Below are 24,871 nucleotides of genomic sequence, written 5' to 3'. Positions count from 1 at the left end.
TATTGATTCACGTACTAATCAATGTGAATCTGAAGTTCAAAGAATTATTCATATGCAAAATATTGCTAATCAAATGTCGGATGCTTTTAGTGACTCTGGACATATTATAAGGTCACATATACCTGTTGTTAATGCTCCGGCACAAATTGAAATCCCTGCTAAGAAATCAATTCCTGAAGAATTGATTGGTGATTCAAAGCCACGCCAGAAGCTTGGTAGACCTGTTGGTGCAAAAGATGTTATACCAAGAAAACGGAAATTAATTGGACCTGCCCCTCAAGTGGTAAGTGTTTCAGAAAATACTCCAGAAGTGGTATTACCTTCTGAAGAGGTTCAATCCCCTGAAGTGGCTATAACAAAACTCTCAGACGTGAGATTACCTCCAGAAGTGAATGATGCCCCAGAAGTGGCACATGCCCCAGAAGTGACACATGCCCCAGAAGTGGCAAATGCTTCCACAGAAGCAAAGGTACCTGATAATTATGAGATCTCAATGAATTATGTCCATAACGCGAAATTACTGGATCAGGGGAGTATTGAGGTTGATGATGTATATGCTTTTTCGTGGCATCTGATATTATTATGAACTCCGATCCTGAACCACAAAGTGTGGAAGAGTGTCGACACCGAGATGATCGGCCAAAATGGAAAATTACGATTTAAGAAGAATTGCAATCCTTGGGCAAGAGAAATGTATTTGGACCTGCAGTCCAAACACCGGCTGGTGTAATCCCCTTTGGGAATAGATGAGTGTTTGTACGAAAATGAAATGAGAGAAATGAAATTGTGAGATATAAGGCCCGACTAGTAGCCTAGGGATTCTCTCAAAGACCTGGTTTTGATTACCAGGAAACATACTCTCCTGTGGTGGATGGAGTTACTTTTCATTTTCTAATGGGTATGGCTTGTATGGAAAAACTGGAAACACGTTTGATGGATGTTTTGACAACATACCTATATGGATCACTTGATAGTGATATTTTTATGAAAATTCCTGAAGGATTAAATATTGAGGACACTAAGCCTCGACATTTATATTCTGTTAAATTACAACGATTATTGTATGGTTTGAAACAATTTGGTTGTATGTGGTACAACAGGTTTAGTGAATACTTATTGAATGATGGATATGTTAATAATCAAGTGTGTCCTTACATTTTTATTAAACGATCATTAACTGGTTTTGTTATTATTGTTGTATATGTGGATGATTTGAATATTATCGGTACTACTAAGATATTACTAATGCTGCTAACTATTTGAAAAATGAGTTTGAAATGAAAGATCTTGGAAGGACAAGATTTTGTTTAGGTATACAGGTGGAGCACTTATCTTCAGGAATATTTGTTCATCAATCAAACTATACTGAAAAGATTCTTGATCGGTTCTACATGGACAAAACTTATCCACTAACCACATCAATGGTTGTTCGATCACTCAAGGTTGAAAAGGATCATTTCCGTCCTAGAAAACAAGATGAAGAGGCTCTTGGACCTGAAGTTCCATATCTCAGTGTAATTGGCGCTCTCATGTATCTTACAAACAACACACGACCTTATATTGCATTTGCAGTGAACCTGTTGGCAAGATTTAGTTTTGACCCTACTAAAAGGCATTGAGATTGAATAAAACATATATTCAGATATCTTCGAGGGACAATCGATCTTGGAATATTCTTCCCAAATAATTCAAGATCACGGCTAGCTGGATTTGTAGATGCTGGATACATGTCAGATCCTCATTTTGGGCTATCACAAACAGGTTACCTATTTACATATTGTGATACTGCTATGTCTTGGAAGTCTACAAAATAGACTATGGCTGCAACTTCATCAAACCACGCAGAGTTACTAGCAATTCATGAAACAAGCAGAGAATGTATTTGGCTAAGGTCGGTCATTCAACATATTCAAGAATCATGTGGATTATCAAGTATTTTAGACAGTCCTACAGTTTTATTCGAGGATAACTCGGCCTGCTTCAAACAACTTAAGGAAGGATATATTAAAGGGGATCGAACAAAAGACATATTGCCAAAATCTTCTACACTCATGAACTTCAAGAAAATGGTGATATGATGTCCAACAAGTTCGCTCATACGATCATCAGGCGGATATACTTACAAAGTCACTACCTACATCAACATTTGAGAAGCTGGGAAATAATATGGTTATGCGGAGGTTAAAATGTTTGCTACATCAAAATGTCAAAATGTGAGACATTTTTTTCAGGAGGAGGTTGTACTCTTTTTCCTTCGTCAATGTTTTTATCCCACTAGGTTGCTCCTTGCAAGGTTTTAACGAGGCAGTCAATCTTTGCAATAACTCGCATTTGACAATAAGGGGGAATGTTAAAATATTTAAATAAATATAAAGTGATTATCAAAGCGTATCGAGGAAGTCTCTCAAATCTTGTTGAAGAAGACTTGCACAGCTTCTTAAGAAAGAAACTTAATCAAGAAGACTTGTAAAGCTTATTGAGAAAGTTTTGTAATACTTAATAGAGAAGATTTGAATAACTTACTTAGTAAGACTTGTAAACCAACTACTATAAATAGCTCATTTAGCTAATGAAATGTGATACAACTTTTTATTTATATGTTCTATTCTCCTATACTTCCTCTACATTAAACATAACTAATATTTTAAGTCAAGATTCATAACACCCGCCAAATTTCCAAATTGATATTAGACAATCTTTTTTTTTAATTCTTTTATTCGTGAGATTCGTATCAACACACGAGAGCTTTATTTCATTTGTACGTAGATAATACAATGACATTTTATTATTAGAGAATGATTAAAATAAATTTTGTTAAAAATGACATGAACCTGAGATTATATTTAACCGGAGGGGGCAAAACACACTTGTTAGACTCAGTTTATTCTGGGGTATGAAATTCTTTTAATAGAAAATGTTAAATATATTGAATATGAATCATAATATGATGAATCATAATATGTAATATTATGATTTAAATTAAATATGTAATATTTCATAATATGGTTGATTAACATGATCATATTCAAAAGATTTTATCTCACCAATTTAATACCTGGGAAGAGAGGATTGATAAAACTTTGTATCACTATCAAAACCATGAAATGACCATGTCTCTTGCTAGCTTAAATATATTGTAAATAAAATAAAATTGTTTAGTTATCCCCAAAACATCATTTCTCTATTTCCATAAGAAGGGACTTCACATACCCAACTTCTTACATAAAAATATTTGAAATTACTATCCCTGATTACAAAGTACCGTGCATCTAATGAAACCAGCTCCACAGCCAGCCTTCTTGTCATAGTCTGACTAGTACAACTGTGAATTGTTCTTATATCCCAGATGCTTTAAAAGACTGTTTTAAGGCCTATTGCAACACACTTACAAGGTTGTACCTCCACCATCTGACATGAGGGATGCAGCCGCAGCAGCAGCAGTCGGAACAACACCAGTTGAAACACCCGGTTTGGACAAATGAAGCAACCTGTATCTCACAACAGTTAAATTATAGAATCCAAACTTCAAAAATTTATGATTTAACATAATCAACAAACATGCAACACCAATAGAGCATATTTTGAAGAACTCTGAATGCAGACTCACATCAGCAAAAGCAACCTTATCATCCATTTCTCAAGAACAAATTGTTTCCATACATGAAAAAATTGACATAATAGCCTCTCTTAACTGGTTACAGAAATCGAGCTACTCTTACCTGATAGGGATAGGCAGCCTTTTGATCGTTGTTATTATTACTGCACCATATTTTATAGTTGATGGGTTGTAATAATATACATATTTCTTCTTTTTGAACGGCAGGATTATATTTATCTCACCCCGACTAAAATAAACTTTCGCGTGGTTAGGGTTTTGTTTGTGATTCAATAACTTAAATTTATTACTGTTTTAAAATTTGAATTATTGGCATGCCTCATTACCCTTAATGACTTTAGTTCGCAGCAGTCAACATAAATTTGCCTTAACCTGCCCAATCGCAAACTTTTCTCCGCCCAGAACCGCCTGATTCCATAATCTCAATTTTTGCCAAAAAATGCCTAATTGTCCGATTTTCACAAAATTGAGGTGTTTAATCCCCGCTTAAACCAATTCTTATAACACTGGATGAAATAGTCAAAGTCAAGTACAAGAAAAATTAGGTTAGTCCTAACTGAGCTTGTTTTTCGAACAAGGGTAAGAAATTTATGAGCTTCATACTTTCATGTGATCGTTAAAAGACAGTTTAGGTAGAATGATCAATTAAGTAATATTTCATGTGTTTCAGGTGGTCCGAACATAATGAGATAGACCGGGGGGGGGGGGCTCCAGGATCTCTAGGTGCTTGCTTCTCATTCACACGCCCAGTACTGTTCCTTCAGACAATAATTGGAATGATAGATTGCATAATTGCCTCCCTTTTTGTAACAGAACTCTGTCAATTCATTACCTCATAAGGATCAGCGACCTTATTTATTATTGTTATTATAATTGGACCATATTCTGTTAGTTGATAGGTTGGATTATATTTTTATAGCTCTAAGCCCGTGTGATGCACGGTTAATTATTATTTTCCTGATTTTCTGTACATAGCAGTTTATGATTTTTAGTTGTGTTTCTGAGTTATTTTGGATAGAAGTAATTATTTTAAGTTATCTATAAATCATAGACTAAATTATGACTCTGTTGGAGTAGATGCCTGGATGCTGAATTTGCCATCCTAATTTTACTTTATTGTTTTTATACTTATATGTTTAATTTTCTTGTTCAAAGTTAAATGATACATTAATTCTCTTTATGAATGATAGATTGCCATATTTGCCTCCATTTTTGTTACAGAACTCAATCAATACATTAGCTGATAAGGATCAGATACCTTATTCATTATTGTTATTATAATTGGACCATATTCTTTAAATCAATAGGTTGGATTATATTTATTAGCTTTTAGCATGTGTGATGCACAATTGTTTGTTATTTTCCTGATTTTCTGTACATAACGGTTTATGATTTTTAGTTGTGTTTCTGAGTTATTTTGGATAAGTAATTCATTATTTTAAGTTATTTATATATTATAGCCTAGATTACGACTCTGTTGGAGTAGATGCTGAATTTGCTATCCTAAATTATTTTATTGTTTTTATACTTATATGTTTTATTTTCTTGTTCGAAACTAATATAGGTTTATACTATATTGGCAAGCACCCCTCGTGACGGACTACCAAGATCCTCCTTCATTCAAACCCCTCGTGACGGATTACCAAGATCCCCTTTATTTATACATAAAGGATATAGTTTCAGCCCGACTGTGATAGACTTTAGTCCGTGTTCAGGTTATGTTTATGTGTGTTATCTTAATGACTGTCCTGCACATATTTGTCCAATAAATGATACTTAAAATGGAGTTATTCCAGACTCCAGAGTTAATCCTTGAGTAATGTTGCTGTCACTTTTAAAGGCTGACAACTAACTAATAATTCATGGGAGTTTGGAATTAAGATAGTACACCTAACTGCAAACAAATAAAAGAAATAACAAAAAATAGTCAAAGAAAAAATCTATGATAGAATAGAACAAGCAAAGGATAATTACCATTGATAGTTCTATCCAAGCTTGTAATCATGACAAAAAAATTAATTACAAGTTCCATACTTTTATGTGATTATTAAAACTTAAAACAAAATTCAGGTAGAACAACCAAATCAGAAACGTTCATGTGCAGTTTTAAGGTAATCAGATGTATTATCATGGTGGGTTCAAGCAGGATATGTAAATTGCTCACTCATTCCCCACATCAAACGAGGCCAACTAACGAAACAAAAATAATCAGGTGAGTCATTCTTAGTTAGTTACCAAATCTTACACCTCTAGATTAGACTTCATTGCAAATTTTTAAAAAGTTAATTTAACTTGTAAAAGAAACATACGGAGCAAGATATTCGCAGAATGATGACATTGCAGCAGCCACTTCACTATAGTTCTCAGTGGTTGCAGGTGCTGTTACTTCAACCAGCTGTATTCCCGGTGTAATAGGTACAGCTTCATCAGTAGCATGCAATCTTAGCATTTTATTGACCGAAGATACCGTAACTGTCATTTGAGCACCTCTTCGGAAATTAAAAGAAAATCCAACTCTTAGTTGCTCATGGTCTAACTTGTAGCCAAGTGCGTAGAATAAGCGAAGCACATTGCTGCTAACTTTGCTTTCTACCATAGTCCTCACATTAACCGAGATTTGATCAGCACCAGCACCCCTCATTGCACCGCCGACATGTCTCACTGTCCTACAGTAGATTAAAAAAATTAAAATTTTAAAAGCACAGAAACATTGATCCACCCAAAATATTAAATGCATAGACGAAGAGAGTATACCATGCGGGCTCAGAATGCTCTAGATCACATAAAAGTCGAACCTCGGACGGTGAAGTACCTAAATATCAGCCATACAGCCAACAAAAAGCTAATTAATAAGCTTCTAATTAACAGATAAGCTCACAAGAAAACATAAAGAGAGAGTGAAAATGTGTGACTGAAGTCACGAATGGCATGATGTTTACTACCTTTATATATCTATCCATGTATATTTTTCATAGTGGTACATAGCACACACTTTCTGAGCTTATACAAAAATATCAATACAAGATGGAAACAAGAATTTGTAACACGTGTCATATAGAGGGAAAATGGAGTATAAAAACAGGTGATGCAAATTCACAATTTATCATGTAACATGACTAAAAAAATCAGTTTTAAATCCTAATGGCATGATTATTTATCTATGCAGTTAATACTCGAAATAAAATATTGCAAAAACGAAGAAAATGGAGCATACCAAGGTTAGGGCCACTTTTGAGGCATAACTCATGGATCTTTAAACTCTTTCTGTGAACACCACAAAGACCTTGAAGAAGAATCTCAAGGGCTTCAACATGCTACACAATAAATAACATTACTATCAGATTACAAATCTGAATAAACACACAAGCATATACAGTTAAACCCTCTGTAAATGAATATACGTTCAGGATCGGAAACTATTATTCATTTAACGAGATAATTCATTTATTAATATTAAAAATACATTGTCTCTATTATGTAGGGAAAAAAATAAATTATTCATTTTACGAGATTATTAGTTTATCAAATATTCAATTATCGAGGTTCTACTGTACATATATAGTTCCAAGTAAAGAGCCTCCTCTCAGAAACTCCTAATTTATTATTGAATTTTCAAAATATATACAGTTACTTTATCTAAGGTTTGAAAAAATACAGTCTCTATTATGCTGCGACCGCGAAGTCAAATATTCATTTATCGAGGTTCAAATATGAAATGACATCGCAGCATTACAAATTTTTGGAAAAGATCAACCAGCTCCATGCCCAACAATTAACAAACGTAAGATTCAACATATATTAATCAAACAAGAAATGTAAAGACAAAAGTAAAAGGGAAAGATAGATAGATAGATAGATAGATAGATAGATAGATAGATACCTGTGTCTCTATAATTCCTTGAACAACGCACTCCATAAATCTTCTAAACCCTTCCTCTGTAAATTCCCAAATTGTTTCACAAAATTGAGGAGTTTAGGAATCACAATAACAGTGGAGCCTATAATTGATTTGGGCCTTACTGAATCACTATATTCTAAAGCCCGTTCTAATATTTATTTACAAGGCACAGAAGCCCAACAATCGGAAAAAATGACAAAAATAGCCTATTTTTGAAAAAAAATAACCAAAATAGTTATTCTGAAAAAAATGACCAATTTTAACCGATTGAATACTCCACTGTCAGTTGGGTATCCCAATTTATATAAGATACTCCACTAACAGTTGGGTATCTTACATATGAAATACTTCAATCACAATTGGGTATCTCATATAAAATAAATACTCCACTGACAGTTGGGTATCCCATCGACTAAACTTGACCAACTTTTCAAAAATTGATCATTTTTGTTAATTTTGTATAAAAATAGGCTAAATTTGTCCTTCACCCCAACAATTGAAGTCTAGTGCAAAGGTCAAGATTGACCACCCCTATTTGTTTTTCTAAACAACTGCTCCTTATGTACCGTCCATTTCTTTACGGTTTCCTTTTTGAAATGTACCATTCAATTCTTTACCTTTCAAAACTTATGAAAAATAGTCAATGGGTCCTATCACTTTCCCACTTTTCCTCCCTTTTCACACTACTTTTACTCTACTATCTCTCTTTTATACATTAAAAAATAATAGGTCTCACCACTTCACCAACTTTCTTTCTTTTTTTCACTACTTTTACGTACATATTTCTTAACCTCCGTGCCCAAACCAAACGTAAAGAATTTGTCGGGACGGAGGGAGTAACTTGTAACTTCTGCACGTATGATACACGGTTTTTTGATTTTTTTTATATTGATTTTTTTAAAAAATATATTTTCATAATTTTATAATGTACATATAAATATTATTACTAATAATTTTTATGCAATATATTTTTGATAGTCTGTTGGCCCAATATGTCACTTTGGAGTAAAAAAGGGTCTAAAATGTCAATTTAGGAATAAGTGACCCAAAATGTCAATTCATATCAGAACTTCGCTCAGCTTTTAATTTGTTTAGAGTAAAACGCTACTTCATCAATCGTTTAGATCTTATTTCTTTTTTTAATTATTTTTACCTTTAAAATGCTGGATTTCTCAAAACTGTAAAATGCTAGACGACGCTCCGTCTGGACGTAAAATGCTATTTAACAATACGTTTTATGTCATTTTTTTAATTTCACAAAACGATAAAACGCCAGACGATGGTCCGCCTAGACATAAAACGCTATTTAAAAATACGTTTTAAGTCATTTTTTTTAATTTTGAAAATAGGTTTAACAAAACAGTAATATAACACTAGATGATGGTTCGTGTTGCCCTAGACAAAGGTAAAACGCAGCTTAAAGAAACGTTTTATGTAATTTTTTACTAAATAAAAGAAGCTAAACGTGGGGCGAAGTTCCGTTTTAAGCCTAATGTTCTTTTGTATTTCGTTTTGTCCCTTGAATCTCAGAAGCTACTGTAAGTTTTTTAAATTTTTCTAAAACACAGAAATACTATGTTGCTAATTACCGAAATTAAAGCATTACAATGAAATTAACAATAACAAAATACATGAATACATAAAAACGATCAATAAAAATCTCCAAATTCAACATATATTTTTAGCCAACATTAATACTAAACAAGTTTCACTAATTAATGTCTATGAATGCAACATTACATCAATTAAACAACTCATTTTTTCCCCTTGGGTGCTTGAAAATTCATCGCATTCTAGTATCTCGTGGACTTCCTTCCTCCTTTTTTTTCTCAACATCTTTGTCATGAATCACGTTTGGAAAGTTAATACCCATTGGTCAACGCGAATCTCTTTTGCTCGGAATGGGTTCGAAAACACCATTGTAAACCATCGATACATTCTCTAATCTATAGATTTCATCAACCAACGGTTCATGGCTCAACTTCAAATGCACGCAACAAGCAATCACATGAGAACAAGGAATATGATAAGTTTGCCACTTCCCACAAAACACAAATACTCGTGAATCATAACGATATGCCTATTAACCCTTTTTTGCTTAACTTTCCTAGTGACTACTTCAAACAACAACAAAATTTGATCATAGACTTTGACACTATGACCCCTAGCACGCACAATTGACCGACTCAACATCTTGCTTGCATGAGTAGTAAACATTCGACCTTTAGATAACTCGGTTGTAATTTCCAACCTCTTTTCATCGAAATACTCAACCATCTTCAAAAATAATGCTCTAACCAAGGAACTAATCGGGAGCTTTCTAGCTTCAAGAATCGCGTAATTCCAACTTTCCGAATGATTAGTGGTCATCATCACAAAACGTTTCCATCTATCATGTTTTAAAGACCATTTACGTAAAGGTTTATCCTCAAACCATTCCGCCGTCCTAGGCTCCTCAATCAACAATTGTTCTCATATAAAATTAAACTTCTTCTCTTGCACCTGAGAAACCAACTCAACTAACCTAGTTTTCAATCCTTTTCTCCCATGTGCACTAACAAAATTTGCAGCCAAGTCTCTAATGCAGAATCTATGATGGTCAAGGGGCTCGCACCATCCAGTCTATTACATAACTTCCATAATCCAGCATGTCCGTCAGAGATGATAGAAATCACATGTCTTCTACCTTCCACAAACTTCCTCAATCTATCCATATACCAACCCCAACTAGACACGTTCTGGGATTCGACAATAGCAAATGCTAGTGGAAGAATATGACTGAAGCCATTCACTGCCACAACACTCAATAGTACACCGGGATATGGACCATAAAGGTGAGTCCCATCTATATGTATGACATACATACAATGCTCAAATCCATCAATGCATGATTTGAAAGCCCAGAATAGTCTCTTGAATGTCACTTCATGTTCCAAATATAGACAAAAAATACTCATTAACTACAAAACATTACAAAAATATGAAAAAGCATTTAAACATGTATACGATACTAGTATCAAAAAATAGAATACCTTTAAGCTCCCACGATCTTCCATTTCATCTTCCTTAAAAAGTCAACCAACCTTGGTTCCCACAATAAAACATTACAACACTGCCATAAAAAAAAAGGAGGTCTTCTTATGATCCTTCCCAAGATCCATGTTCTTGATCCATTGCTAACTTTTTGGCATCTCTAATCTTCATTCTTCCTGGTTGGTAACCAAAAACACTTTTCACCATCGCCATTAAAACATTTTCCTTAACCGTGGGATCTACTACGATTTGATCATTAACTAGTTCAAGAATATCATGAGATATAAAATTACGATGTTCTTGGATAACGGTGGTGCGTAAATATATGTGTGGTTCTGAAGTTTCCATAATTAGTAATTTCTCAAGTGATTTTCGCAACCTATCATTTAAAATCCATTCAGAACCACTATCCTTATTCTTAAAAACCACATTCCAATACACCTTACTTGATCTAATCACCTTAATCTTTTGATGATTCCGGATATGAAAATCTCTAACCGTATGCATCAACACTTTTTTTGAATCGAATATCATCCACTCCCTCAACTCCATCGGCTCCGATATCTCCTCCTATGTAATCAAAGCCGACTCAACAACATCATAAGTAACAAACCTCTACTACTACCCATATTACCACCAATGTATATATTACTAGTAGTTTGATAATGAAAACCTCTACTACCACTACTCTCGAAAACTCTCGAACTTGTTTTAATCAATGGACAAGTTGATTCTTTTTGTAAATATATATCAACAAAGAAAGGAGGTCCATTCGAAACAATAATTTCAAGCATCATCTCAATATCATCATCATCAACAACAATCGGAATAATACCAAATTTCACATAATTGAAATTTTTCCATTGATAAAAAACTCCTATCAATTTTTAATTTCAAAAACTATACATCACACAAGTTATTAAAATTCATACTAGAATTGAGTCTTATTTTCTTAGAAATCGGTTTATCATATATATAACCCTCTAATTGAGTTTGTCGTATATTACCATCCGTGTAAATCCACACCATCATCGTAACTGATTGCACATCCGATCCTAAACTCGAAGCCATTCTGAATCAATTGAAGCTTTAATAAATATTAATATAATAAATTTTCCTTGATATTTGGGGTTTTAGGTTTTAGATTTTAACAATAGTGGTTTTTATGAGAGAAGAGATTTGAATGAAGAGCAAAAGCAGAAGCTGGGTTGGGCTATTGTACGCGTACTAGAAAAATGAAAAATGCTAGAAAGAGCGTTAGAATTAAAACACTATTCGAAAGAACGTTTCCCCATTTTATTTTTTATTTAATTAATCTAAAAACAGTAAAAATGGCACACGAAATAACGTTAGGTTCAATTTATTCTTTTTAATAGAAACTCTTAAAATGCTAAACGAAAGTGCGTCAAGTAATTTAAACGATACACGAAATAGCATTAAAATTAAAATGCTTATTTAATGAAATTAAAAACAATACGAAATGCAAACGGAAACGAAGGCTGGTGAGAACGATGCAGAGGCGGAGGCTCAGTGGAATGCTGATCAGTAGGACGCAACTCAATGGAAGGCTCGTCGATAAGAGGCTGCTTAGTACGAGGCTTGGGAGTAAGAGTTAAGCGAAAATCAAAAGGGGGAATATATGAATACTTATCCAGAATCTCAGGATCATGCTGGACGTGACTAGATGATCCCGAAACATGAACATAAATGGTATCAGTGGGTCATCCAACAGAAGCACATATAGGAAGATCACGATCATCCCCAAGATCTATAGCCATAGGATCAGTACGAGCATGAGTATATGACTCGAGCACATCATGAGAATAAGTATGTAATGATAGACGATCATCTCCAAGGTCTGTAGCAATAGTATCATCCTCAACCTGAACTCTAGCTTGTCTACTACCAGCAGCTCGTGCACCGGAACATCTACCACGACGGGACGGTTGCTGCCTCTCCTCCAACTTCCTAGCTTGACAAACCTCCACATGCATCTCATCAAAACCATGTAAGGTATAGTCTCTGAAAAAATCACAATACAGGTCAGCAAAATGTGATCCGTCAGGAAGAACATCCCGTGTCCGCTAAGATATCTACCTAAACATAAGTCCCTGAAAACCAACAAGAGAAGGGACACACATGTTATAAGATTCTTGTATGAAATAAAACAACTAATAAAGTATTTATAATGAAATTATGCAAGCATGATAACCTATACAATAAACTGGTTTAACAAGAAGAAAATTTACAATGCGATGATTAAATGCACCAACACGAGACATGAATCTAACAGTCCTCTCTAAATACCAAGGATGGTACTCGGGCACTGCACTCTCAGCAACAATCGAGTCTCCCATAAATGTATGATCCAAATGACGCACCCATATAGATGTACTAGCTGCATGTTTCTGAATCCATTCGATCTTGTCATTGCCCCTCAAATTTATATTATGCTCTGCATCCGAGGTCACAACATTAACATGAATAGTCTGCACGAGCCCAAACTGTCTACCAACTCTATCAGGGCAATGAAGCTCCACAATTAAAATACATATCAAATGCCCGCAGTATCACCAAATACGCTCACTATACAAGCAATAAGCTGAAAGATCGGCAATGACATCAAGAGGGTAAGACTCCCATATGAACTGAGATGGTCCAAGCCCATCCAAGAGCGTTTGAGTAATAGGGAGGGTACGACCACCCATAGTAGTGTAGGAATGACCATAAAGCCACCTAGAATCACATTATAATAAATGTTCAGTTCAAAATTTAAATTAAAGTCCAGTTCCTAGGGTTTACACTCCATGGTTTAGGGCCCAAAAGCCCTAAACCACGAACTCTAAATCCTAACCCGTTCCGTATCATAACAAATTCATTTAAATGCTTCTAAAGCCCAATTTGGGGATTAATGAAGCCTAAAATATTAAAAAATGTTAAATTAACATCCTATAAGAAAATAAAGTACGGTTCCTAGGGACATGCCCTGCCTTTTACAACTAAGTCCAACGCGAGGGGGTCAATCTTAGGTGGGCCTAAAGGCCCTAAACCCTAGACGAAATTAAGGTTTAGGCTCCATGGTTTAGGGCAAACCCTAAACCCTAACACGTTCCACATCATAAAAAATCATTTAAACGCTTCTAAAACCCAATTTGGGTATTAATGAACCCTAAAATTATAAAAATGCTAAATTAAAATCTTACAGAAAAATAAAGTCCGGTTCCCAGGGTTTAGGCTCCATGGTTTAGGGCCTTAAGCCCTAAACCACGAACCCTAAATCCTAACACGTTCCACATTATAACAAATTTATTTAAGCGCTTCTAAAACCCAATTTGGGGATTAATGAACTCTAAAATATTTAAAAGTGCTAACTTAAAATCTTACAGGAAAATAAAGTCTGGTTCCTAGGGTTTAGGTTCCCTATCTTAGGGCCTAAATGCCCTAAACCACGAACCTTAAACCCTAACCTATTCCATATTATAACATGTTCATTTTAGAACTTTTAAAACCCTATTTGGGGATTAATGAACCCTAAATTATTGAAAAGTGCTAAATTACCTGAGTTCACATGGAGCCGTAGGCTGCTCCTCCCAGAAACGAGCATCAAATAAAGGGACATGGGTGCAAGTGGGAGTAAGAGTGGGCAATCTCTCCCACGCCCATAACTGCAACAATATAAGCCAACCAGCTACCTCATCACGTTCTTCCTGCTTGCCTTGCATAGCTCCCTATACAAATATTGCAGCCCCCCAAGCATAATCTCCACATCTGTCAAGGTGACGAAGAAAATGTAGAAACATGGGACGGAAGAGACCTCCCGAATGATCAGTAAACAGTACACCACCACATAAATGAACTAAATAACTTAACATCTGAAATCGAATATCATTTGTTGATGCATCATGTGGTAAATGGGGTGGAGCACGTGAAGAAATAGAGGTCAAACGAACTCTTGATCCATTAATGTCTTTTTTTCGGATCGGGAGTGCTGTCAAATATCTCACCAACATGACTAGATCAAGTCAAACCAGGGCCAGGGGTGACATCAGAAATAATAACATCACTATCAATAGGAAGCCCTAAAAGAACTGCAACATCCTGCAGAGTAATTGTGACCTCTCCTATAGGCAAGTGAAAGGTATGAGTTTCTGGCCGCCATCTCTCAACGAGATGATCTAAGACTCCAATCAAGCTGTAAAGATGCCACCCGGGCTACACCATAGAAACCAGTAGCCTGAAGCAAAGGAACCATACGAATATCCAACAATGGAAGATCATCTTGATTATTAGGATTTTTACGCCGAACTTCAACATATCACCACCTCTAGCCTTCAAATATCAGAAGATCCATGTGAATCCTAAAGATGAAGAAGGGTAGTGTTAACAGGTCCCGGATGAACATCCTGCAAACATATACATGTACAAGTTAAAATCAACAACAGTGTTAACAAGTTTATGTTGTTAGGACTAGAAACTAAGCAAACCAACAACAATGATAACATAAAAGATGACATATTTTAGAAGGGGGAGAATGGGCAAATTTTAAGACACTATATTAGACAATAGTTCGACTACAGTTATGCGAACTATCGTTGAGTTTAAATTGTAATTTGTTTAATTATAATTATATTTACTTCTTTATTTGTAAAAAATCTTTCTTCAGACGCAACTCTAGTTTTGGGACTTGTCATCAAGGTGAGGGTGTATAGACGATATAAAGGAGTAACACAAATGTAACAGAGAAATTCCCTTCCTTAATATTGGCTTACATTCATATGTTATATTTATCATCTTTTACTTTTTTCTGATAACACAATATGCCGCTTCTTCGAGATTTACTCTCGCACCACTAGTACAACAATCAATTTTATAAGGCTAGTTAAATTTGGTTAGCTTGAATTTATATCAGTGCAATCAAGGACAACATCAAATATTAGATAGACGCGTATCAAGTTTTTTCATTAGTCTCACAATGGATTTTAATGCAAATGTTGTAACATAAAAAATTATGCATTATCTAAACTGGAGATAGAGTTGTCCATGTCCAGCTTCGAGGGTTGTAAACGAACCGAGCTGCTCATTAGGCTCGACTTGACTCGACTGATTTAACTCGACTCATTAAGTAATCGAGCTCGATTTTGAACAAGAAAATATGCTCGTTAAGCTTATCGACTCGATTCGAGTTTTATAAGTGGTCGACTCGAACTCGACTCGAGATTGACTCGAGATCGACTCGACTCGAACTCGACTCGATAAACAATATGCATAAAAACTCTAAATATATACATGAGCATGCTCTATTCTAAATATATACAATATTATTTTATTAGGGTTGAGCCTTGTTTGGACTCTAATTGTGAAAAATGACCAAAAAATAAAATATTAATGACCAACTCGAACCCGACTCAAGCTCGATCCGACTCGAAAAGTTCGTGAACAACTCGACCCGATTGTTAACGAACTCGAGTTCAAAAATTGAAATCTAGTCGTTAAACTTTTCGAACTCGGCTCGTTAAGAAAAAACTCGAACTCGATAAGGAAAAACTCGACTCAACTCAGTTCGTTTACAGCCCTACCAGCTTCAGATCCCAGTTTGACTCTGTTAAATCCACAAACATATACAACAAACAACATATAATAACCAGGAGGTACGTAATTAAACCTAATTAAACAACACAATGCATAAATATAAAACTAAATTATACCTCAATTTCCATAATTTCTAAGAATGAACCCTAATTCTTCTCACCAATTTGCAGTAACTAGCAGAATAATCCAGATATATACACCTAATTTAAAAAATACAAAGCAAATATGGTCTATAGTCTAAAGCAAATATATCAAATCCAGAAGGGGTCTAGGTTTGCTCTCAATTGAAAATATAGGTTTGCTCGTTTATTTTGCTGCAAGTGCGTCTGTGTATTTTTTAAAAAAAATGAACAGCAAAACGAAACTTCGTATAGCGCTTTTATTTTTTATACAAAATGCCATACTATTTAGCGTCTCTGTGCATTTTATTTTATTTTTAAAAAAAATTAAACTAGAAACGGCACTTCGTGTAGCGTTTTTCTTTTTAAATAAAACGCTAGACTATATGACGTGGCCAAGTGACATTTTGGGTCTTCTTTCTCAAAAGTGACAATTTGGGCTTTTTTTTGGTGACACGTGCCATTTTTGTTCATCTCTCAATATTGTTGCAACATATATATAAATATAAATAAATATACGAATGTAGAATGAAAATATTACAGCTATATATATAGTATAATATCTTATCAAATTTTATCTAATATTGTATCATTATATCATATTCTGGTGTTTAAATAGTCGCATAACAATGTAAATATTTTCTATTTATGATTTTATTTAAAATATACTTATTCTAATAAGATATAATTTTAATCGTCTATTTTTAATTAAGCAGATCAACGATTGAGTTTGTTTTGGCTAATTTTAATTTTAATCTTGTATTTTTTACCGAAAGATCTCTAACTGTCAATTTGCTATACGACACGATAAAATGACACGATATAAATGGATACGTGTTCCGTTTTTCGGTACACACACGATGGAACACGAAATTTATACGGGTACGGATATATGTTTACCCCTGGGTACACGACACGACATAAAAGTACATGAAATAAATAAATTTTTTAACAAATATTTATATATATAACATATTTATGTATTTATTTGTATAAATATACATATTTTGTAATATTATATGTATATTTACATATAATTCATATATATTAATAAAACATATTGAAAAATATACTATTTTATGTGTATATTTATAATATATATATATATGTAAATTTATATTCAAAAAATTTAATATATATTATATATTTATTTATTTTTATACACATAATGTACACGAAACGTATACGAAACGAATGGTTACATATATGTGTTTACTATTCGGTACACGAATGTTAAACATATCAGCTATGTGTTTGCCCTTCCGTACAAGAAACACGAAAGTACACGATACGAAAGTATATGAAACGATACGAATTGCCCGCTCTATTGAGGGCTACCACAAGAATGTGATGCAAGTTTGTCTTGAATGTAGCATTTGTTGCTATAGTTACAGTAGTTTGATTTTCGACTTGTTAAATTTTGAACACCTGCTAAACTTTACAAAGGGAAGTGAATACTAGTTTTTGGGGAATGATCCCTGGCAACGATTTGCAAGGATGGCTTATGCAACAAATGTTCTCTCGGTCGTTGGATCAACCATCCAACGCTTGAGATTAAAACAGCAAGCCCCAGGGAACGCGGACACTGTCCGTGGTCCGGTCCTGTTCCCTTATCCGCAACAGCCCCATTTCCTCCCTCGTATGTGCTTAATTGAACCACACAAATATACTCTCCTCCAAAAACTCCATAATCTCTATATAAGTGAGCTAACACAGCTGCAACTCAAGCATAGTAAAGAATCTACTGCATATTAAGTAGAGAGCGGATGTATCGAACATGAACAAAAGCCTTGATGTTCGTAGGAAAGATGATACAACCCATCACGAATAGCAAATACGCCTTCGTATGTATAACTGTTGCCAACATATTATTCTTATCGGGTTTCTCTCTATCATATATGTCAAACAAGCAAGATAGCTTGATATTATTCTGATACAAAGCTTCCTCCACATCCGCTTCGGTCAAAAGTTCAACCAATTATTAACAAAATATTGAGCATTTTTCTCTACAAACCCCATATGTCAATGCCTCACCCTGAATAGACAACTCTAAAATGAAGCCCACATCTTCCAACGTAACAGTCATCTCCCCATGTCTCATAAAAAAAGTGTTCGTCTTCGATCTCCAACGCTCCACCAAAACGGATATCAACTTAGTACCAGTGGGCAACACAATGCAAACCCCCAAACCCGAGCATGTGTAAAAACTCTCTCGGTGGTCTTCTTAACTTCCAATCCCGCAACGACTTATTACAAGAATAACTTTCCAACTCTTCTCTCCCTACATCGTCCCCAACATCCTCACTAACATACGTTCTCACTAACATGATAGTGGATATCCCAAATTATGTTATGTTGATTCGGCCCCGACAACATATTCTTAAAATCATCAAAATTATCCATCCTTGAAAGAATTAAGAATTGTAAAGATAAATTCGTCAACATTATTTCTTGATATATTCATGGCTAATCTAAACACACCATTATTTCGAATTTTCATGAATAGTGTCAAAAAATTCACCAAAGTTCACAAATTCATGATAATGGCAACAAATAAAATTAACCAAAAAACTCCTCCAAAACAAATAATTTCCAAATCTCCATTTTCAAAACCCAAATTCCCAAATTAATACATACAAACAATTTTTAATAGAATGAAATTGCAATTTTACTCATTACCAAACATCTACATACACGTTCATACATACATATACATACAATCGCAAAAAAAACGATTTCAATCGATGTAAAATAATCGTTCAATTACGAAATAGAACTAAAAAAATCCGAGTAATTAACTGGTTCGCGACACATACCCGTACTATGTCGAGACCGTTGTAAGAAGCCCTCCAATTACTCACGATTTTGTGTTTTGGAGCCCTTGAATCGCACCGGAATATTCCCTCTTTTTGTCTCAGTTTTTTTTATATGCTATTTGCTGTGTTTACTGTTATTTGTTCAAATTAAACATGTCACAACCGTAGATGCTGTCTGCGGTCCTTGGGACTACTGTCTGTGGTCCTTGGGACTATTTTTTTTAATTTCAACCGTCGAATGGTTAATCCAACTGCTGTAAAATCGTTTGTTGCTTAACTGGTCTTGCTCGGACCGTGCCCCTAGTTTTTAACGGGCATTAGTTGTATCTATTTTTTTTGGGCATCAGTTGCATCTATTTTTTTGCCAAGTAGTTGTATGTTCTTTGTTACCGTATGTTCTTTCTTCCCCGATTTACAAAATCAGCTCGTCGTACAAAGAAGGCCTGAAGATGAACATAGGTGCTTAAATTATACTCTCATTTAGAAATTTTCGTTAAACTAAATGGCAGTTGTACAAATCAGTTATAGCTGGTAAATCTTGGACTAGGGTCACTTTATAAAAAGGGCTTTCTGGACAAGTTGAGTTGCCCTCCCAATGAATTAACCATCTACCACAACAAAAAGAAAATTTAAAAGAGACTCCCGGATTTAACATATAGTTTACCTTGAAACACATATACTCTAACAGAGTAATAAGCATCCGAATTGCATCATCTTTAGGTTAAGAAAGGAAACATCAACCTACAGAACTACCAACAGTTTTGAGATATGCAAGAGTCGGGGACCTACACAATAACTAAGAGTGACAATCAAGATACTTCTATCATTGCTGAGACTAGAAACAACAAACATGACCAAGAGGAGATTCGCAAGGGGATCCTGCTGTCTCGGACACAATCAAACGCGTAACCTTTTGTTGCTGCAAGCAGGGCATTTGTACTGCTTGATATGTTCAGCCCTGGCTGGGGTGATCTTCACGCACTTCCCATGGAACCACTTCTCGCAAATGTCACAGCAAATCCAAAACTCGTCCTGTCCATAATTCTCCCCACATGCTCCACATAATGCATCCCCATGTTCCTCGTCCTCTTCTTCCACCCCTTCCTCATCCTCATCCTCAGCCTCATCCTCATCTTTTTGTTGTAATCCCTTTGAAAACTTTCCTTGAGGTTCCATGACTCGCTGTTTTACAATAAAATTAAAACACACAACAATTTATTTATGCAAATAAATTACTGCACTCTACATTATTATATATTTAAATATTTGTTATCTTATTAATTTTTCATATTCTGAAGTAAACAGAGCAGCCCAGAGCTGTACTGCAATCAGTGAATTCAATTACTAATAATAATTATATAAGAAATGAGTGGCAGAGTGGGAGGTCATCACTGATTACCTAAATTTGACAAAACCTATGGGTTGCTTGCTATCCACACAATCATTCATCTACAGAAAAGATTAGATGACTGTCCACATGTGATAGCAGCAGACTAGTAAACCAGCAATCTTGGTTTTATAACAGTACAAGGATGTCCTATAACAGTGACATGCTCGACTTGGCGTACATAATATCCAATATTATAAACTACTATGTTTTCAATACTCTCCAACAAAATTTTCAGATGAGTTCAAAGAACTTGCCAAAATCCACAATGCACAAAGATATACGTGCTAAGAGCATCTCCAAGAGCCTCCTAACCCATTCTTTATAAATATTGTAAAATATTGAAATTTTAGTGATTTAGGATATTATAAGGGAAGGTAATTCCAAAAACACTCTTAATATACTTTTATAGTTATTATGATATTAAGTTTAGGAGGGAAAGAGAGAAAGAGAAGAAAGAGAGGATTAGTAATGGAGGGAAATGAATATTTTATTCATATAAATGAAATATGGGATGAGACAAGTTCCTTAAAAATAAGGTACAAGAGAGACATGCCAAAATTTTGAGGGACAACTAGCTAGTCTCTTGGAGTGACTAAATTTGCCAAATTCAATTTAGAGACTATTTAGCTAGTCTTTTGGAGATGCTCTAATACCATTATCACAAAAGGTTAGATAGATTTAATTGAGTTATTATTTGTCATCTAAATTTCAGGAATTCATTTCCGCGATTGTTTGTACAGGAAATTTTAGAGCTTCAACTTCTATGTAAGCAGTTATCAAGTCAAACAAAACTATATTAATTAAAGATATATAAAAAATGATACAAGATCTAGCTCACTCTTGTATCAGAAATCATCCCAATCAACAGGTAGAAGTCTGATAATGAATGGAGTTTAACATGTTTACAATACATTATACAGCAGCAACACAAAATAGATCTTCTTAGAAACGTTAGAATACTTTTTTACCTTGGGATTTGACTTGGATTTGCTGCTGCTATGATTTGATACAGTTGACTTCTCCTTTGACTGTTTCTTACAAGCCCCCGTCACGACTTCAAATATTGATGGGAGATCATTTATCATATTAAAGAGCTTCTTTCTGCATAAACCACCATACATACTAGATATCACAATGATGGTTACAAAACACAATATGTAATATACCATACGAGAACTTAACCAACAACGTGCAGCCATGACTGATGAACTATATATTTAAGCTGTTTCTCAAGTCTGTGCAACTCTAATTCATAAATATAATACCGAATATTCCTTCTTGCTTCAAGCAGGTAATTTTTTGTTTCTAGATCAATAATTATGCTATGCATTTACTACTAGCTAAGCACATTGCTTGCACCAAATTTTTTTCAATGCACATAACAATAAAAAGACAATATAAAGTTGAGCACATATACAAACAATCATGACTCATCTCAAGCAAAACCATGCTAATTGGCTTAGCCTGACTTAATGATTAATTAATTATGTTTTGAACAGTCTCTGTCTAACCAGAATTACTGTTGTAGAACGATATACCTTGCATGTATGGCTTAAGTATTTTAAAATAGAATGTGTTTGTAGGACTTCATGGACCTCAAATGTAAGACCGATATGTCAATAGCATACATTTACAAAACAGTAATATACAAATTAACACCCAACTTCCCCATAGGTATCCCGTATCCGTACATAAAATTACACACAAAAATACAACAAAAACTTTGGTTTGTAGGTGGTAGGATTGTGGACCCAATTAGAGACGATTAACGAAAAAAGACCACACACATCCTATTTAAATTAGTGTAATAGTTGTGAAATAAATAATGACAATCAATTCCAGAATGGGCAGTATGGTTAAATAAATTTGATACAAATCAGACAACCATTTAATTAATTTTCCGAAGATAAATTTTGTGCATAAAACCCTCTTCTAGTTGCTCTGTGAAGATTGTCCCTACTAAATTTAAAATGATCATATCCCTCGATGATTATACATATGAGAAACAGTACATTTGTAAATAATGTCTAGGCCCATTAGCTGTACAAAAATTTTAGCAAATTGTGCCTGATATAGAGCTGGTGCAGAACTTCAGAAAAGATGCACGGCAGCTATTATGTGTGGCTTGTCGAAATTAGAATACATTGAAAAGCAAAGACATTTTATTTATTTTGCAAAATTAATGGATACCCTTTCAGAGAACAATCAACAATGTTTATATCGCATGCAGACGAAGGGGAACTTCATTGCATAATATAAATTAAGAATTTCCCATTAAATTGTAAGGAGTATGAGAAAATGCATCTCATTAGTTATGGGCCTGTCTGGTCATTAATAGTTTTTTTCTCAGTTCTGAGACAGTACAGCTAACACAAGGCAAGTAAAATATTAAAGGGTATTTTAATAATAAAGTTTTCAATATCCCTCTGCACAACAGTATCAGGGGGAAAGGGCTTTGGATCAAATTTATTACCTGTCAGCTTTATCAAATCCAAACCTAGCACCAAAGTAAAATGCCACAGCAAGTAACCATGCATCACTGTGGACGGCAACTAAAGATAGCCAGTCCTTCTCTTGCATCCCGTCTCTTGCAAAGTTAATACCAAGTGCAGGCTCTGGAAGCTCTGGGGGCACTTCCTCGGCAGGTAAATTAACTTCCCACCGCTCATTGGGAAAACCATAAAGGCAAAGATTTTCCTTCTCTGTTATTTAAAAGAGAAATTATATTCCCAGTCAAAGAAAAGATTCTACAAGAACAATTACAATATCATCATGAAGTACAAATTTGTAAGCGTACATGGTCTTAGTAGAGAAAAGGATGAAGACTATTTGTTATACACGAAGACTAGATGCCACGAAAACGAAGTTGAAAGTCTATATACAAGAGAGAAATATGTTGTTTCTAACACCTCAAATATAGACTTCACAACAAAATCAGAAGTTGAAACAAAGACTTTATTGATAAAATTAATAATTTGAGCAAGCAAATACTACACATAACTACATAAGCGAACATTGATCCATAACAGAATGCACATTGCAACAGTTCACTTAGTACACCCCAAAGCATTTTCTGATTCTGTTGGCGCATGCCAATGAAAAAAATACATTGCACATTAGCAACCACTTGGAGCACAATGTTGAATTAGCGAACATTGTAACAAGATATGAATCTTATATGACAAGCCTAAACCATCACAAAACTCGGATTTTTCGAGAGATACGTACATACATACATATTTATGAACATGCAAATAAAAGTAAGTAATACTGCACTCAATTAAAATCATTACAAGGCAACAGTAACACAGTAAATATTGAGTTACTACAATATAAGAAAAAAAAACTAACCAGGGTCACACAGATGGTAAAATTCTGCTACATCTGCAAGAAAACACAATATTTTAACATCAATATTAACCCAACCCAAAAGGGGCTAAAATTACCAATAAATCCCACAAAAAATAATATTTAAAAAGAGAGAAATGGGTAATTTGAGGGAGGGAGAGGGAGGGAGGGAGAGAGAGAGAGAGAGAGAGAGAGAGAGAGAGAGAGAGAGAGAGAGATGTGTGTGTGTGAGTAATTGAAGTTGTAATCGAGAGAGAGAGAGAGAGATGAGAGAGAGAGAGATGAGACCGGTAGTAAGAGCTTTAACAATTCCAGCTCTACGGCTCTTAAAATCCCTAAAAACCTCTTCAACAGTTCGAGGATTGTACTGTACACCCCCTCCTTCCATCCCAGATTCTTATATGTATATTTTTATTTTATTATATGGGGTTTAATTTATTAGTTTTAAAATATATTTTATAAGGAATGGAGATGATAATTAAAAATGGTGAGAGAGAGCAAAGGGGGAAAATAGTTAGACCTTGAGCACCGCTGTTACATACAACACACACTGTGTATGTATAGAATTGATATATTAAAAACTTTTTTACTGAACGGAGAAGATGAGTTGAGGGGGACTTAACCACATTATTTAACGGATTTTAATACTACAGTTTAGCGTCCGGGTACTCACCATTTGGGTTGGCCCAATTTTGGTATATTACCATTTGGCCCAATAGGTTAATTATTGCATTTTATTACAATCGAAAGACAAAAGACAGTCAAATATGAAAAAGAGAAATATATTATATATATATATATATATTATAGCTGTATAATAGATGTGTGACAAAGAGAGAAAGAGAGAAGAAGAAAATGAAAGATAATAAATAACTAAACTTGGAATGATTCATCAAGTGTGTTTACATGTCTTAGTTTGAGGCCTATTTATATGCTTACAAATTGTAAGTACATGAACCCAAAAGGCCAAAAGTCTCATGGATATAAAGAATCAAATGAATTGAAAAGTCAAAGATCTTAACAAAGGATTTTCATAACTATAACTTTCTAGGACATTCCATA

General features: G+C 34.5%; 3 protein-coding genes across 3 annotated transcripts; all 3 read right to left on the bottom strand.

The window, feature by feature from the left end:
* Nucleotides 1-3,105: 3,105 nt before the first annotated feature.
* Nucleotides 3,106-7,649, bottom strand: LOC141675209 (mediator of RNA polymerase II transcription subunit 18). The gene is made up of 5 exons (XM_074481919.1): nt 7,497-7,649; nt 6,831-6,930; nt 6,371-6,428; nt 5,926-6,282; nt 3,106-3,488 (listed from the first exon to the last, which is right to left on the bottom strand). Exons 1-5 carry the CDS (start codon nt 7,530-7,532, stop codon nt 3,386-3,388), a joined length of 654 nt encoding a protein of 217 aa, XP_074338020.1. The 5' UTR covers nt 7,533-7,649; the 3' UTR covers nt 3,106-3,385.
* Nucleotides 7,650-12,715: 5,066 nt separating this feature from the next.
* Nucleotides 12,716-19,248, bottom strand: LOC141672633 (serine/threonine-protein phosphatase 7 long form homolog). The gene is made up of 3 exons (XM_074479284.1): nt 19,072-19,248; nt 14,106-14,950; nt 12,716-13,283 (listed from the first exon to the last, which is right to left on the bottom strand). The coding sequence occupies exons 2-3, from the start codon at nt 14,267-14,269 to the stop codon at nt 13,118-13,120; spliced, it is 330 nt and encodes a 109-aa protein (XP_074335385.1). The 5' UTR covers nt 14,270-14,950; nt 19,072-19,248; the 3' UTR covers nt 12,716-13,117.
* Nucleotides 19,249-19,718: 470 nt separating this feature from the next.
* LOC141672582 (PHD finger protein ALFIN-LIKE 4-like) lies at nt 19,719-24,400 on the bottom strand. Its single transcript, XM_074479218.1, has 5 exons — nt 24,098-24,400; nt 23,813-23,845; nt 22,935-23,163; nt 21,430-21,562; nt 19,719-20,253 (listed from the first exon to the last, which is right to left on the bottom strand). The coding sequence occupies exons 1-5, from the start codon at nt 24,195-24,197 to the stop codon at nt 19,969-19,971; spliced, it is 780 nt and encodes a 259-aa protein (XP_074335319.1). The 5' UTR covers nt 24,198-24,400; the 3' UTR covers nt 19,719-19,968.
* Between the last annotated feature and the right edge of the window lie 471 nt (nt 24,401-24,871).

This window comes from Apium graveolens, chromosome 7 (genome assembly GCF_009905375.1).
Source record: "Apium graveolens cultivar Ventura chromosome 7, ASM990537v1, whole genome shotgun sequence".
NCBI classification, from domain to species: Eukaryota; Viridiplantae; Streptophyta; class Magnoliopsida; order Apiales; family Apiaceae; genus Apium; species Apium graveolens.
This window is presented reverse-complemented; position numbering and strand designations above follow the sequence as displayed.

Coding starts and splice junctions, on each gene's coding strand:
- LOC141675209 (XM_074481919.1), bottom strand. CDS start 7,532: ATGGAGTGCGTTGTTCAAGGAATTATAGAGACACAG. Junction 6,429..6,830: donor CAAAAGTGGCCCTAACCTTG/GTATGCTCCATT, acceptor GCTGATATTTAG/GTACTTCACCGTCCGAGGTT. Junction 3,489..5,925: donor TTCTGCGAATATCTTGCTCC/GTATGTTTCTTT, acceptor TGTGAGATACAG/GTTGCTTCATTTGTCCAAAC.
- LOC141672633 (XM_074479284.1), bottom strand. CDS start 14,269: ATGCAAGGCAAGCAGGAAGAACGTGATGAGGTAGCTGGTTGGCTTATA. Junction 13,284..14,105: donor ACGGCTCCATGTGAACTCAG/GTAATTTAGCAC, acceptor ATGTGATTCTAG/GTGGCTTTATGGTCATTCCT.
- LOC141672582 (XM_074479218.1), bottom strand. CDS start 24,197: ATGGAAGGAGGGGGTGTACAGTACAATCCTCGAACTGTTGAAGAGGTT. Junction 23,164..23,812: donor TTACCATCTGTGTGACCCTG/GTTAGTTTTTTT, acceptor TTTAAATAACAG/AGAAGGAAAATCTTTGCCTT. Junction 20,254..21,429: donor AATCCAAGTCAAATCCCAAG/GTAAAAAAGTAT, acceptor ATTGTAAAACAG/CGAGTCATGGAACCTCAAGG.